General features: G+C 34.2%; 1 protein-coding gene across 1 annotated transcript; it reads left to right on the top strand.

The window, feature by feature from the left end:
- The first annotated feature begins 7061 nt into the window (after positions 1–7061).
- On the top strand, positions 7062–14686 carry LOC106786757 (homeobox protein SIX2). The gene is made up of 4 exons (XM_014748485.1): positions 7062–7476; positions 8888–9349; positions 13993–14318; positions 14441–14686. The coding sequence occupies exons 1-4, from the start codon at positions 7136–7138 to the stop codon at positions 14614–14616; spliced, it is 1305 nt and encodes a 434-aa protein (XP_014603971.1). The 5' UTR covers positions 7062–7135; the 3' UTR covers positions 14617–14686.
- Positions 14687–14790: the final 104 nt, after the last annotated feature.

The following is a 14790-nucleotide window of genomic DNA, read 5'->3' as shown; positions in this document are numbered from 1 at the left end:
ATATTATGAAACATCCGAAACTCCAATATATTACTTATCCGATCAAACTTTAATTATTATATTATTAATAATAATAATAATAATAATAATACAAGAATATATCTAATGTATCGAACAAAAAAATGAATGTCGAATTAAAAGAAGAAGAAGAAGAAGAAAAATAGTTCATTCGACTAATCATCATCATCATCATCATCATCATCATCCTTTATATCTATAATTGAAACCGGAGAACACTTACCAGTGCATGTAGCAGCGTGTGCCCTTGCACATTAGCGTTCTCTCACACCTGCCGACTGATAAGATAGGAGGAGTCAGCTTCTAAAAATAAATGCAGGGAAGTTTCGCGACCGGACGGCTTCCGTCCATCCGTCCATCTATCCGTCCATCTATCCGTCCATTTTAATTTTGTCGTCGTCGTAGTCGCCGAGAACTTCTTAGACATTTCGTCATCGAACGTCTGTATGCGCATACTTGTGATATATATTTCTAGACGTTTTATACACACTTACACATACACATTTACGTACATCGATGTTACGTATGCATAAAGAAGAAGATAACAGCTATCTCGAGACTCGATTCGGTGTTTAATTTCAGACCACCAATGCGTTACTTGCAGCTCCTACCCTTTCCACCCCCTCCCCCTTCCCCACTTTTTTTTCTTCGTGTCTGCTTATTGTTTCAATCATATTAATTATTACATATATATATATATATGTATATATATATATGTTTAATCGTATAAATGGATGCATATATGCGTGGTTAGGTGCGTGCATGCTTGCGTGCTTGCGTGCATGCGTGTGTTTATGGTAACGTCGAGGATGTGACACCGAGTGGCACAGAAACGTGAGACGAGCTCCTATCGTTCTCGTCATTTCGATCGAACGTGTTATATCGCATGGATTACATCGACAACCCCCACCCCCATCCCCTCCCACCCTCCCTCCCTCCCCCATATCTCGTTTACTATTCTTTTTTACAATTAAAATTCAACTCGTTGAATATATTTCTCTCGTTTAAAAATTACTCGTGAATTTTTCTTTTCCCAGTCTCTTCGGTATATTTAACGTTAGACAAGATTTATTTTATTTTTGGGATTGAAAATAAGAAGAATTAAATTAAATGCTTGTATGTGTATATTATATATATATATATATATGTCCTTTGGAATTTCTCTTTACCAGAGAGGGAAAAATTTCAAGTTTGTAACGTAATCGTAGCGATAGAGAGAATCGTCAAAAAAAAATAAAAGAAACGCTTGTTTATTTTTTTACGGTACTACTTTTTCCCTTCCTTCTTCTCTTCTCTTCTCTTCTCTTTTCTTTTTTCTTCTTTTTCTTTTTCTTTTTATCAATAGAAAAAAATTCCGAGCTTTTTATCCGATTCGCTTTTTGCGAGTATCTCTAAAGAGATACGCAAAAAGTGAAAGAGTAGAACGAACGAACGAACGAATGAACGAACGAACGAACGAACGAATACACTTGCAATTCGTCATTACAAGCTTCTCGACTCTTTAGTCGCAGTCGCTTTACGGTGAAACCGTAGATTCTTGAACGGATCGAGAAGGAAGAGTAGGGAAAAGAGGAGAGACGAAGAGAAGGGTGTTGCTACTGGCTTGAACGTTGAATCTCGGAAACAAACGGTGAAGAGGGTAGCTGTTGAAGGGTGGTAACTGACGGGTTAGAGTGGGAGTGAGTATGGGGGGTGAAATGAGGGATGGATAAGTTCGGGGGGATTCGGTAGGGGGAGGGGGTGTAGAGAAGGTAGGATAGGACACGTTCGCGTTGAAATCTACGTGGAGAACGTAGGTGGGTTTAATTTATCTGGATTTACGATACGCTGAAGATGCCACCCTACCTACACCGGCATCGCTAGCAACAACAACACCACCACCATCACCACCATCACCACCATCACCATCACCACCACCATCACCACCCCTCAGTCTCGACGAGAGAGCAACGGCAGACGTTAAAGAGGGACAGGGGGGTGGGTGAGGGGTAGTGTTACTCATGAGAGACAGAGTAGAGGGATGGTGATTTTGCACAGAGCCATTTTGGAATGCAATTAAACGCAGTACAGTGAAATACGATGCTAGTGCTGCTGCTGCTGCTGCTGCTGTTGCTGTTTCTGGTGCTGGTGCTGGTGCTGGTGCTGGTGCTGGTGCTGGTGCCAACTCTCCTCCTTTTCTCTCTTTATGTCTCTTTTCTATATATATATATATATACGTTCCAACGAATACGCGAAGATAGATAAATACCTTAACGCGACGGGAACACAAACGGGGAAACAACGCATCTCTAAACGTTTAGAATTCTAACGAAGAGCAAAGTGAAATAGCGATCGAGTCTTGGATTCCTTTGATTTTTCCCAAGCTTTTTATTCAATCGATATCCAATAATATTTCATTTTTCTTTCTTTTTTATATCCATCTCAAATATATTATATTTATCGACTTTGCTACGATGTTTCCTTTGATATTATTTAGACGAAATATATATTCGCGAATCGATTAAATACGATCCACGTTGAATAATTCCATTGGAAGAAAAAAGCTTTTCAAAGGAATACTAACTGTAATGAAAAAAAAAAAAAACAAAGAAATAATATCTTTCAAATTTTGGAAAATGGGGTGAAGTCGAGTCTAGAATTTAAAAGCAAAAAAAGGATGACAAAAAGAAGAAGAAGAAGAAGAAGAAGAAGAAGTGGGGACGGGGTTGGGGGGGGGGGGTTAACAAAAGTGGAACGCAAATGAAATTGGGAATCTCGGAGATCGTTTTGACAAGAATAAGAGTGCGAGAGTGTATTCTTTCTTATCTTTTCGAGGTGATGTAAGGGATGGAATAGCAAGGGGGAGGGGAGGAAGACAGGGAGAAGGGTAGAAGTAGAGATAGAGGTAAAGGTAGAGGGAGAGGGGAGATTGAGAGAACCTGGATTGGAGAGAGGCGCGAGAGAGAGGACTAGGAGAGGGAAAATGGCGACCGGGGAAAAGGTAATCTGACACCAAATCGAAGGAGACGCCATCGCGAAGCACGGCGCCGCCCCTCCATCATCGAATCTTCCCTCCTCCCCCCCTCCCCCAACCCTCTCCCCGACCCACCCCACCCCATCCCACCGCCGCCGAAGACATCCTCTGCGTGTCATCCTCTTGCCACCTTTGCCGTGGATTTCATCCGAAAAAAAATGTTCCCATAACTTTATTCTCTAATAAATTTTTCTTCTTTTTCTTTTTCTTTTGGTCTACCAACTTATGTTAATTTCTTAAGAATTTTATCGAATATCAATTAAAAACAATTGAATTGTCTCTGATCGAATAAAATCAAATTGAGAGGATAATATTTCATCTATTTACAATGATTATTATAATAATGATGATGATGATGATTAGTATTATGAAGTAACGATTAGAGATGCACAAGGGTGTTTGCACTGTGTATGTGTGTGTTTTTTTTTTAATATTTTTTTTATGTTTTATTTAGTTAAAAAGGATATATTAAGTTATCAGACACGATAACGGGTGATCGTTATTACTTGGTATCAAATTTCTGAACGATCGTCCTCAGTCTTGTTGTGTTACATTATCGTCGATAAGAGTGGTTACATGCAAATGGTTTTTTTTTTTAAACAGCCAATCTTATGCGTTTTTTTTTAATCATGTTATTGTCACTAAGGTGCCGATAATTTTGTTTTATTTTGTTTTATTTCATTAAGGGTGGCTGACATTCATTCCGCGTTTGACAATTAACCCGATAATTTCTTCATCGTTAATCTGACACGCTCTACTCAACGAGATTATTTTATTATTAATTATCGTTTGTTATAATCGTATCGATCATTTTTAAACTCATTAGAATTGTCTAACCTATCCAATTGTAAGGTAATAGAAAATGTTATGTGATTATTTTTCATTCCGAAGAGAGAAATATGTATATTATGGGGAAAACGAATTTTTTCTATTCTTTTTTTTTTCTCGTCAATATATCCAAATCTGTCGGAGTTAGGTGTTTGGCATAGGAATAAAAGAAAAACAAAGAAGAAGAAGTAGAAGAGGAAGAACAAAAAGAAAAGAGCATAGGGTCATTATCTTTACGGTCCAACAGTTGCACTTTGGTTGAGACATCCTGTTGGCAATTAGAAGAAAAGGCGGGGCATGTTCAAAGGATTGTAAAGGCGTGACGAACATCGGTGCCAAGATTAGGCCAACCGCGGAAAGACATCTTCGTTCGTCTGCCACCAAAAACGTATCGGCTCTCATTGATCTACGTTATTCTCGACAACATCTTCTTCCTCTTCCTTCTCTTCTTCCTCCTCGTCATCATCTTCAAAATTTTCTTAAATCTTATTCGGAATATAATTTGAATAACGACCTACGTCAAGTATTTTCTCTCGATCATTATATTTTTCCTTAAAAACCAATCAAATCTCGAATTGATTGGACAAATATATTTGAAACATAAAAAAATTAACACGAATAATTCCAATGTATATTGAAATAAAATCAAAAATCGATTTAAGTTCGCGAGAGGTTTCATATTTTTCGACAAATTCGATATGATCAACTACTTTTTTTCTTTTTCTTCTATTATATGAAAAAGTTTATTAAAACGAAAGATAGTAATCATATGGTTGATAAAAAAAAATTAAAGAAAAAAATCAACGTGATTATAAAGAATAGGAGAAGTAACGTGGGTGTCAAATTTGTTACCGATAACACAGTTTGCATTGATTGCAGACAAACCCGAAGCATAGGAATAAGCTACCATTCGATTGGGGGAGATAGTTTCATCTCGTTTTAAATGTTTCAAGATAATTACGACGATAAATCAATGTTAGCCGTTTAATTCTTCGATCGGTGGATGATAGAATGCATTCGATTGAAATGAAACACGATATATATATGTATAACCATAACTGGTGGTACGGATTGATATAGGTATTTTTTATCATGAACGGATAAAATAAATTTCCATAATTTTTATCTGTCGTATATTAGGAACGAAATGAGAAATTCTCAACGGATAGAAATGGTCGGAACGATTGTTTTGAAATTGTCCGATGAAACGACAGAGTGATACGTACCGATAGACGAACGGAACGTTTAGTAAAAACACGGCATAGGATGACGTGACGCGTTTCCGGTGTTTGTTGATGACCATTTTTGCATTATCAAACATTGTAACGTTTTGTTCGTTAACGTTAGCCTTTTTATTTTTTCTTTCTTTCTTTTTCTGCGCATACGATTTTATCTAAAAAAAAAAATAATGAAAGAAACGATCTATATATCAGATTTAATAATGTATAATATATTATAATCAAATTATATTAATACTTGGGAATAAATTAGATTATCGAGAGTTTGTAGGATGATCCAATGATAGGAATGATTTTAATCAATTGAAATGCATAGACCTTCCAGGAAAATCCTTAAACGTTTTCTAGAAAGGTATGTAAGTAGAATTGGAGGATTAAAGGTATAAAGAGAGAGAGAGACAGAGAGAGAGAGAGAGGGGAATGGAAACGAAAAAGGATAACTGCTGTTGCTGGATGGGGTGAGCGTTTCTAACGGGGGTAAAGAGTCTTGGACCGCCCCTAGATTCGACCAATCGTAATGCAGGAGCGAGTACGCGTTGGCCAATGAGAGAAGTTTGCTCGTTTGGAGTCGAGCCACTCTGATCTTCGTACTCTATAGGTGAGCGTATAAACGAAATAAAAAATAAAAAATAAAAAAGGGGGAGGAAAAAAAAAGAAAAAAGAAACAAAAAAAAAAAGAAACAGAGAAGGGAAGAAGAAGAGAAAGAGAGAAGACCACCATCATCACCGCCACCGCCACCACCACCATCACCACCATCACCACCACCACTGCGACTACCGTCACCACCATCAGCGAGTTCCTAGCTATACTCAACATAGGCACCGCATAAGCACGGCAACGGCGTTACGTAGCAAATAGTGGAGCGAGTTGGCTTTGAACTAACTTGGTGACTTGGTCACTCAGTGAGTGTGTCTTCTTCGGCGACGGTCAAAGGAGTCCTTATAATCGAGACTCGCATAATTACCTATCAAGAAGAACGATCTATCCTCCGAACCCCTGGCCCCTCCCCGCTCGACCCCCGTGGTGGTGTGTTCGGTCGTGTTCATCAAGATATACCCAACGTTTATTTTCAGCTCTTAGTGTCTTCTTATTCTGTCGTCTACTTACCTTAGGATATAATACTAATCGAATGTGTATAATAAACGTGTTGGTATTCTTATTAAAAAAGGATTCTTTTTTATAAGTTTAATTAAAAGAAGAAAGAAAAATGTGATCGAACAGGTGGAATTATAACATTGTCGTGATTCATTCGATATTATATTATTATCCGATGATTAATTATTAAATATATATATATATCATTGGTCAACGAGTGATCATCCGTTAAAAAGTGTGATTGAATTTTGTAAAACTTTATATGACTTTTATATTATTCAATGTTAATTATATTATATATATATATATTCGTTTGATAAGACTATGTGTGTAAAGTTAAAATAAAAAAAAGAAGAAAGAATAAAGATCGATATCGTACGATTATCTAGACTGATTAGTGTATTGTCAACGGACTCTCTCTCTCTCTCGTCAATGGGGGAAAAAAAACGTGAACTATGGAAGCAAGAACATCGTGGAATATGAATGAATCGCGCGTGATTAAACAACGAGTTAGGCTCGTAAATCGGCCGGAGATCGGACGTTTATTTTGATCGTGATTGGCATTGTTTTTAAAATCGTATATTATTATATTTAAATTAATATAGTATATTAATAATATATAATATATTATAAATTAATATTTAAATATATACGAAAAAAGAAAAGAAATTATTTAAAATAGTATTGGTCGCGTATAATTATTCTAAAATTGTTTTTCGATAATTCATCCAATCGGGGGAAAAAAAAAATAGAAAGAAGAGAGGAGGAACAATGCAAAAGAAAGAGTTTGAAGAAATTTCATCGAAGAAATAAAAGTGTCCGCGAGCGTGCCTGGCGTGTATGCGTGCGTGGGTGCGTGCATGCGTGAGTGCATGCGTGAGTGTGTATATGTTCGTAGGTGTATATGAGCGTGTTGAATGAAAACGGTAAAGGTTCCTAAGAATGTCTGATAGTTCGGATCAGCTGTCACCACCGAACAGCGACTGTAATAGTCAAATGGGTGGTGTTCATCGGAACACTGCTGCCGGACAATACATCAATTCTTCGATGTCGGTCCTTAGTTTGAGCCATCATGCACAACCACAAAATTTAACGCCCACGTCTGACGGTAGTCCTCAATATCCCCAAGAATTGTCCACCTGCAGTTCGGCGAATGTCTCTACGAATATTGGAAATATCGGTGGATTATCTCTCGGTACAACGGTCAGCAATTTTACACCCGAACAGATATCCTGCATGTGCGAAGCGCTATCCCAGAGCCAAGACATCGAAAAATTAACTAGGTGAAACTAATGATTTTTATTTAAGTTTCATTCGTTGGATATTATTAACAACATTCGAGATTAAATATATATAACTCTTAATAAGAAGGTATCATAAGGAATTTGGACATCAAAAAAAGAAGTAGAACTTAATTTTAATAAGTTGGACGTTTTGTCCCTTTACTGGGACTTCTTCAGCAACTTAATCTTTAAAGTCCAAGAAGTCCCAATAAAGGGACGAAACGTCCAACTTATTAAAATTAAGTTCTACTTCTTTTTTTGATATCCAAATTCCCTATGATACTTTCTTATTAAGAATTTTATTTTTGGACGAAAGAGACAACTGATTATATATAATATATATAACAATCTATTGTATAAGAGTAAAATCATTTGAACACAATAAAAAACATTGGTTAGCTCTTTTAATTATAATATTATTTGTATTTACGATCTCTATCCGAAATCGTTTTTTAACGAGTTCACAACTTTTTATAGATGTTGAGTAAAATTTATAATTAAGTAGAACAGTAGATCCTTTCATTTAAAATTTCTTCTTTTAAATTAACGTGCCTTGTATATACCTTTTTTACTCTCTCGTCGCGGTCGTTAAATTATTATTATTATTATTATTAATTTTGGTTATTATTATTTCTTTCTTTCTGTTCTGTTCTGTACTGTTCTGTTCTGTTCTGTTCCCTACGAAGAATCGATGTAATCGTGAAAGGAAATAAACGAGACAATAAATAAATGCCGATGAAGAAACAGATTGGTTGTGGGCCCTTAAAGTTTGAAAATAAAGTCACCACAACGCTATCGATACAACGCAAACAAAGCAAGTCAGTTTCGTTCGGTTAAGCTCGTAAACGGAACGAATTGCGACTTATATGTGAGATATGCTCGGCCCGATATAATCGGTAAAGGACCAAAAAGAAACAAATCTGAATGAGAGAATGAGAGAATGAGAGAATTGTTTGTAAGACTTGGTATCAAATTCGTCTCCTATGATTATTACACCTAAATAAATTGACAGATGTGATGGAATTTTATTGTCAATGATTATTATTAATCGAGCAATATTTTCCTTTTTTAATTCGATTACATGTAAAATATTTTATTAATCAGATTGTAAAAGAGATTAAAATGAATTTTCTTCAAAATTCGATTGAATTATTGTCGTAGATATTACGTTAATTAAATATTTTGTTATATATTGTAATAAAATGCGTAAAAACCAATAGGCTTTGTCAATAATTCAAATATTTGCTTGAATAAAATTGTATGCGAGCGCGCACACACACACACACACACACATAGACAAAATCCTATAAAAAAAATCGCGAAAATAATATGTAAGGAAATGAAAAAGAAAAAAAAACAAAGAAGGAAAAGAAATTTAATTGAAAGTATAATATCTGTTTCGATTTGTCAGGTTTCTATGGTCATTACCACCGGGTGAGTTGGTGCGCGGTAACGAGAGCGTTTTAATGGCTCGAGCAGCCGTAGCATTTCATCGTGGTTCCTATCATGAGCTCTACATGATCCTCGAGAGTCATCCATTTTCACCGCGACGGCATCAAGAACTACAACAAATGTGGTACAAATCGCATTACTGCGAAGCAGAAAAGATTCGTGGCCGACCATTGGGTGCCGTTGATAAGTATCGATTAAGAAAGAAATATCCTTTACCAAAGACCATTTGGGACGGTGAGGAAACCGTTTATTGTTTCAAGGAACGATCTAGAACAGCTTTGAAGGAATGTTATACAAGAAACAGGTACCCGACTCCGGACGACAAGAAAAATCTAGCTAAGAAAACTGGCCTAACGTTGACCCAAGTTTCCAATTGGTTTAAAAACCGAAGACAAAGGGATCGTACGCCGCAAACGAGATCGTAAGTTTTATTATTATGCATATACCTTTTTCTATATTATATTTAGTTTTATTCAAATATTTCAATAAATTATTGTTCAATTGTGTACGCGTGTATGCGTGAATACGTACGTGCGTATGTGCGTGCGTGCGTGCGTATTCCGTGAGTTTTGAAGATACGTTAAACTTTGAATTTTTCTTTTTTTGTGTTCCCTTTTCGATTCTCGGAAAATGGTCATTTAAATATACCTACGCCCAGAGAAAAAAATCTTTTCGTACTTTCTCAGAAAAAAAAAAGAAAAAAAAAAAAAAAACAACTGGAACGTGTAAAAGCGTCCCGGGCATATATAACATCGGGGGGTCTCTCTTATTTTTCAACGAGCAACAAGTGTTTCGAATATATTTTCTGGTTTATCCATTATTTTTATACGATAATTTCGGATTTAAAAAGAAAAAGAGTTTAAATATTCGACAATATTTATTTTTATATTAGTTTTTAAATATATAAACGACAAAATTATTATCTTGAGAATACGATCGGTTAATAAGTGATATATTACAAAAATGTCTCGTAAATGTCCAATATTATTTTGTTTTCAATTAGGAGTTTATTTTCATATAATCAAAGATAAATGAATTGAATGATTTCGATAAGGGATTTTAACAAATGATTATTTGATACGAAAATTTGTTTACCTTACGACTGGAAAATAAACGTATACGAACTCGGAAAGGATTAAATAAATATGTGGGGTATGGATCTCGATGCTTAAGATTATAACATCGATTAATTATCGGGGTATATTAAACGCGAACGTTTTGATAAACACACTCCTATAAATAATGATCAAAGAAATCGTTGAAAAATATTCAATGTTTTAAAATATATATTTTTCGTTTAGCTGAAAATATAAATATAAATGAAAATATCGATGCCTCGTCAACAGCAGACATACACACAGGCACGCACACATGCACACACACGTACGTACGTTTCTAATCACATGGATGGTGCAGTAATTAAATGCTTAGGCTAATTCAGCATCGTACCACTGTTCGGTGAACTTTGCTGACTTGATGATATACATAAGTGTTATTTCAAACGGACACACGGTATCAATTTCAATCGTCATATTAAAAAATATAAATAATAAGAGACACGATTGTAACGGTGGTATATGAATTAATAGTTTATCGACCTAGTAACATGAATGAATTAATTATCATTCATTAATATTTTCTAAGATGTTTATTGCATCATCGATGACGCGAACATTTGATCATTCATTTCGATTTAATTATTTTTTCTTTTATCTTTAAAGTTCCCGATAATAGGAAGAAATAAAAATGAAATATTGCAATTGTATTTATATTTGATCAGTATTTCTATAAAATGACATGGAAAATATAAATGCGATCAAAGGATATAAATATAAAATTATGAATTAATTAATAATTTATATATATTAAAATAACAATTAATTCTCGATATATTAATCGATATAATACCTATCATTCCTATTATTAATATTTTATTATAAATATCCAATTTTGATAAATATTAATATAAAACAAATATATAATATAACCATACTTAAAACATATTATACAAACAATTATTACATTTAATAAATATTTATTATAAAAATATAATAATAAAAAAAAGAAATATTAAAATTAAAAAATAGTGAGATCCGATGATGATGAAAATCGCAGGACTGAGAAATGTACGAACATTTATTAAATCTTACATTAAATAACTTAAACAAAAAAAATTAAAAATAATATAGAGAGAGAGAGAGAGAGAAAGAGAGGTGAAAAATAATGTAATGCACACGTGTTTGTCGCGTAAGGATATTCTTTCGTGGCAATGGCCGATATCACAGTAGTAGTCAGAATATATAGCAAAGGCGTACTCGTCGAACGAATCACCGTGCGTAACGGCGCGCGTGCGTAACACACATTGGCTGGTAGTGCGTGTAGTATATTTATGTTTACGCCTACGTATAAAACGTGAAAGAGTTTTGTGAGTATTATACTACATAAAGAAAGGAACGAACTCTCCGTTGTTATGGCTACGACTTAACCGCGGTCATGGGCTACCACAGAAGACCTCCCGTTGAATGTTTCCTTTAATTCCCAAGGACCTAATACTTTCTAACTGTGTGTGGACTCTACAAATTTTTTAAAGAATATATATATATATATATACCTTTCTTGTGTGGATTATTCATTGAACATTTTCTTTTTTTTTTTTTTTGGATAGAAATCAAATCGTTTAACACCAAATTATTGACCATATATATATATATATAGAAATATATTCAATGAAAGATATTATATTGAAATGTTGAAACGATTGAAGCATTTTGACGTATCTAAAAAGTACAAAAAAGCGCGGTGTAAAAAAAAGAAAATAATTAAAATTATTATTGATATTAATTATTGAATAAATATTGTCGAACATATTTTTACATAAGAATTTTTATGTAATATTAAAACTTATCAACGATTAAATAATATGCGACTTTGATACGATTCGTCCTTTATTATAAAAATACAAAACCAATTACTTTATGCAATCTCCCCCCACACCTCTACCGTGAATTATTATTTACTCGAAAGGAAAATATTTCATGCGTATCTTGATCATTTATTTTTACAATAATATACAGTCTACAAATATTATTATATATTAATAAATTGAAATTATAATATAGTTGACAAATTTTTATTTGTTTCTTTTTGTTTATCGAACGAATAATTTATTAATGGGGGAAACAAAAAAAAAAGGAAACGGAAATTAGTGATTGCGTTAATAAGGATGAAAAGATTGCGGAATTGTAGTTGGTGTGTTACCAGCGGGGGGAGGGGCACAGTGAAGATAAATCGGGGTAGCGGTGGAGGGCCGGCCGTGGCCTTTATGTAGTAAACTATTGGTAGTGCGAACAGCTCAATGGTGAAACGCGAGATGTAACCGTAGCTGCGTCATAAAACGGTAATGGGGCGTCGCATTTCCTTTTCCTAGAGTCTTTCTCGAAAGAGGACGTTAAGGGCGGAAAAAGAGAGAAAGGTCGAATCGGTTCTCCGCCGAAAAACTACTCCGCGAGAGATAAATCTTCGTAGGAATGAGAGAAAAAGAAAAAAAAAAAAAAAAAAATCATTTATCCGAATGTGGATGATTTTTCAAAAATAAAAGAAAAAAAAAGGAGAAAAAAAAATGCCAGACGACAAATCCGAACGAATTCTCTATCCGTTCTCTTTTTCTTTTTTTTCTTTTCTTAAAAAAAAAAGAAAATAAGAAGATAATTAATTTGGCGGATAAATATTTTTGTTTAATTTTGAAATTAATGTAAGAAATATATGATTAGGATTATATTCTGTGCCATTGTTGTTCAATGAATTACATATTGCATTATATTCGTTGTGCTAAGAGAACTTATTCAGATTAAGAGATAAAGAATGAAGGAAGGAGCTTGTTAACTTATGGGGAATTTTCTTTTTCACTTTTTAGAAACGATCATGGTAAATATCCTGCTCCAATTTTTGTACAAATTACTAACACAAAAAAAGTTTCTAATAATACCCGGGCAAATATAAATGCATACGTCGTACTCGCATATTTTCATTTCGTATTTTATTATCATACGATTATAATTTTTTTCTTATCAACATTATAAAAAAAAAGTTGTGAAAATAGTATTGAACGCAGAAGGGATGTTATTATAAAAGAGGGAGGAAGTAAACGGGAGAAAAAAAGGTTACGCCTTTGTAGGGCGTATTTCTTAAGACCTTGGAGAACGCGAAGTATAAAAATGCTTGTGCCCTTGCGTCTACATAAAGGGGGGGGGGGGAAAAAAAAATAAAAAATATATAAGAGAGAAGAGAAAAAAAGGTGGGGAAGAGGAGAAGGTAGAAAGGAAGTAAGAAACGAAGGAACGCTGCCCATGGGCGGGGTCGTTTTGCACATGGACAGAGACCACCGTGTATGCATATGCTTTAAAATTTCATCTACACATACTAACACAACTAACTAATACACATAATTCGTATTACATGTACCAACATGTACTAGAATGAAATTTTGTTTACCTGGAGCCCTGACCCTTTCTTCTTTTTTTTTGGAGTTTTACAACGATTAAAGACAAAACAAAAAGAAAAGATAAAAAGAGAAAAGAAAATAAAAAAGAAATAAAAGAAAAAATAAAAATAAAAATACAAAGAAAATATCACGTGAAGTTAGATTCCAATAAATTTTCTTGAATGCAAAAGTATTTCTTTCCATATTTTACTGTCGCATTAGTCGTAAACTAATCGTTTTTGGTTTAAGAACTTTTAAGAAGGGACATAAGTTAATTCTTAAAACAATGGCTGATCTGCCATGTGATCCTCAAAAACCATAAGATTTATGATACTAGGCTGCTTTGGGATCTAAAATATATTACCCATGAATATTTTCATTTTTTCTTTTTTTCTTTCTTTTTCATTTTTATTTTTCTTTTTCTCACGTTAAAGGAGAAGAAACGAAAGAGAAGAACTTAAGCTTTATAGCTTAGGAATAAATTTTTTTAATTTTTTAAAAAACAATAGTAACTAACGTTAATAGAAACCTATTAGTATAGAATCATTTAATATCGCTTTTTGGTTTTTTTTTTTTTTTTCCAGGGACATGCTACCACTCAATTGTCAAAGCACAACGAACAATACAATTAATAATTCGGTGAGCAACGGTGGAAGTATGCAATCATTGCAGAGCATCGATTCGGACAGTCCGAATTTAGCTATGTCACCTTTGTCAACGATGGGTATGTCACCAGCCGCAATGAATTCATGTAGTCCAATGGGGATGAGTCCTATGGGGCCACATCATCACGGTTATGCGACTCCTGTAACACCGTCCTCTGTACACACGGCTCATCCACATAATGGTGGTCTTAGTCCCATGAACGACGTCAAAGCGTTATGCTACGGTCGTAGCGTTTATGAAAGTGGTGGGTTATTATTTTTTATTAAATTTCACTATTTTACATTAATTTTTTTACTCTTTTCAATATATTAACAATTATTATTCTTATTCCTCGTTGTTGAAATTATATGATATTAATTTGTCCAGGTAGAGACGTGGAACAGAGCTCGGTTTATTATCCAAGTCATAGCAGTATGCATCATCAATATTATCAACAAACCCATCATCAAATGATGTCTAGTACCCATCACCATCATCATAATCAACAGAGTATGCCGACGGGTTACGAAATTATGTTACCACCCCCTCAACATTCTATATGACCAACGGATTATGATGGCGAAAGAAACGAGCAAGGTAATCATGGACCTAATGACGATTCCTTGGCTCGTATTCACGCCTTCGCTTGATTTTTCTTATCTAAAACAAAAAAAAAAAAACAAAAAAAAAAAAAAAAGTTTTTTTTTTCATTGATGTATTTATCGTGTAATATCGAT

Source organism: Polistes canadensis, unplaced genomic scaffold, assembly GCF_001313835.1.
Source record: "Polistes canadensis isolate GaletaPanama2010 unplaced genomic scaffold, ASM131383v1 scaffold_81, whole genome shotgun sequence".
Classification (NCBI taxonomy): domain Eukaryota; kingdom Metazoa; phylum Arthropoda; class Insecta; order Hymenoptera; family Vespidae; genus Polistes; species Polistes canadensis.
The sequence above is the reverse complement of the archived record's forward strand: the minus strand, read 5'-3'. Positions and strand labels throughout refer to the sequence as shown.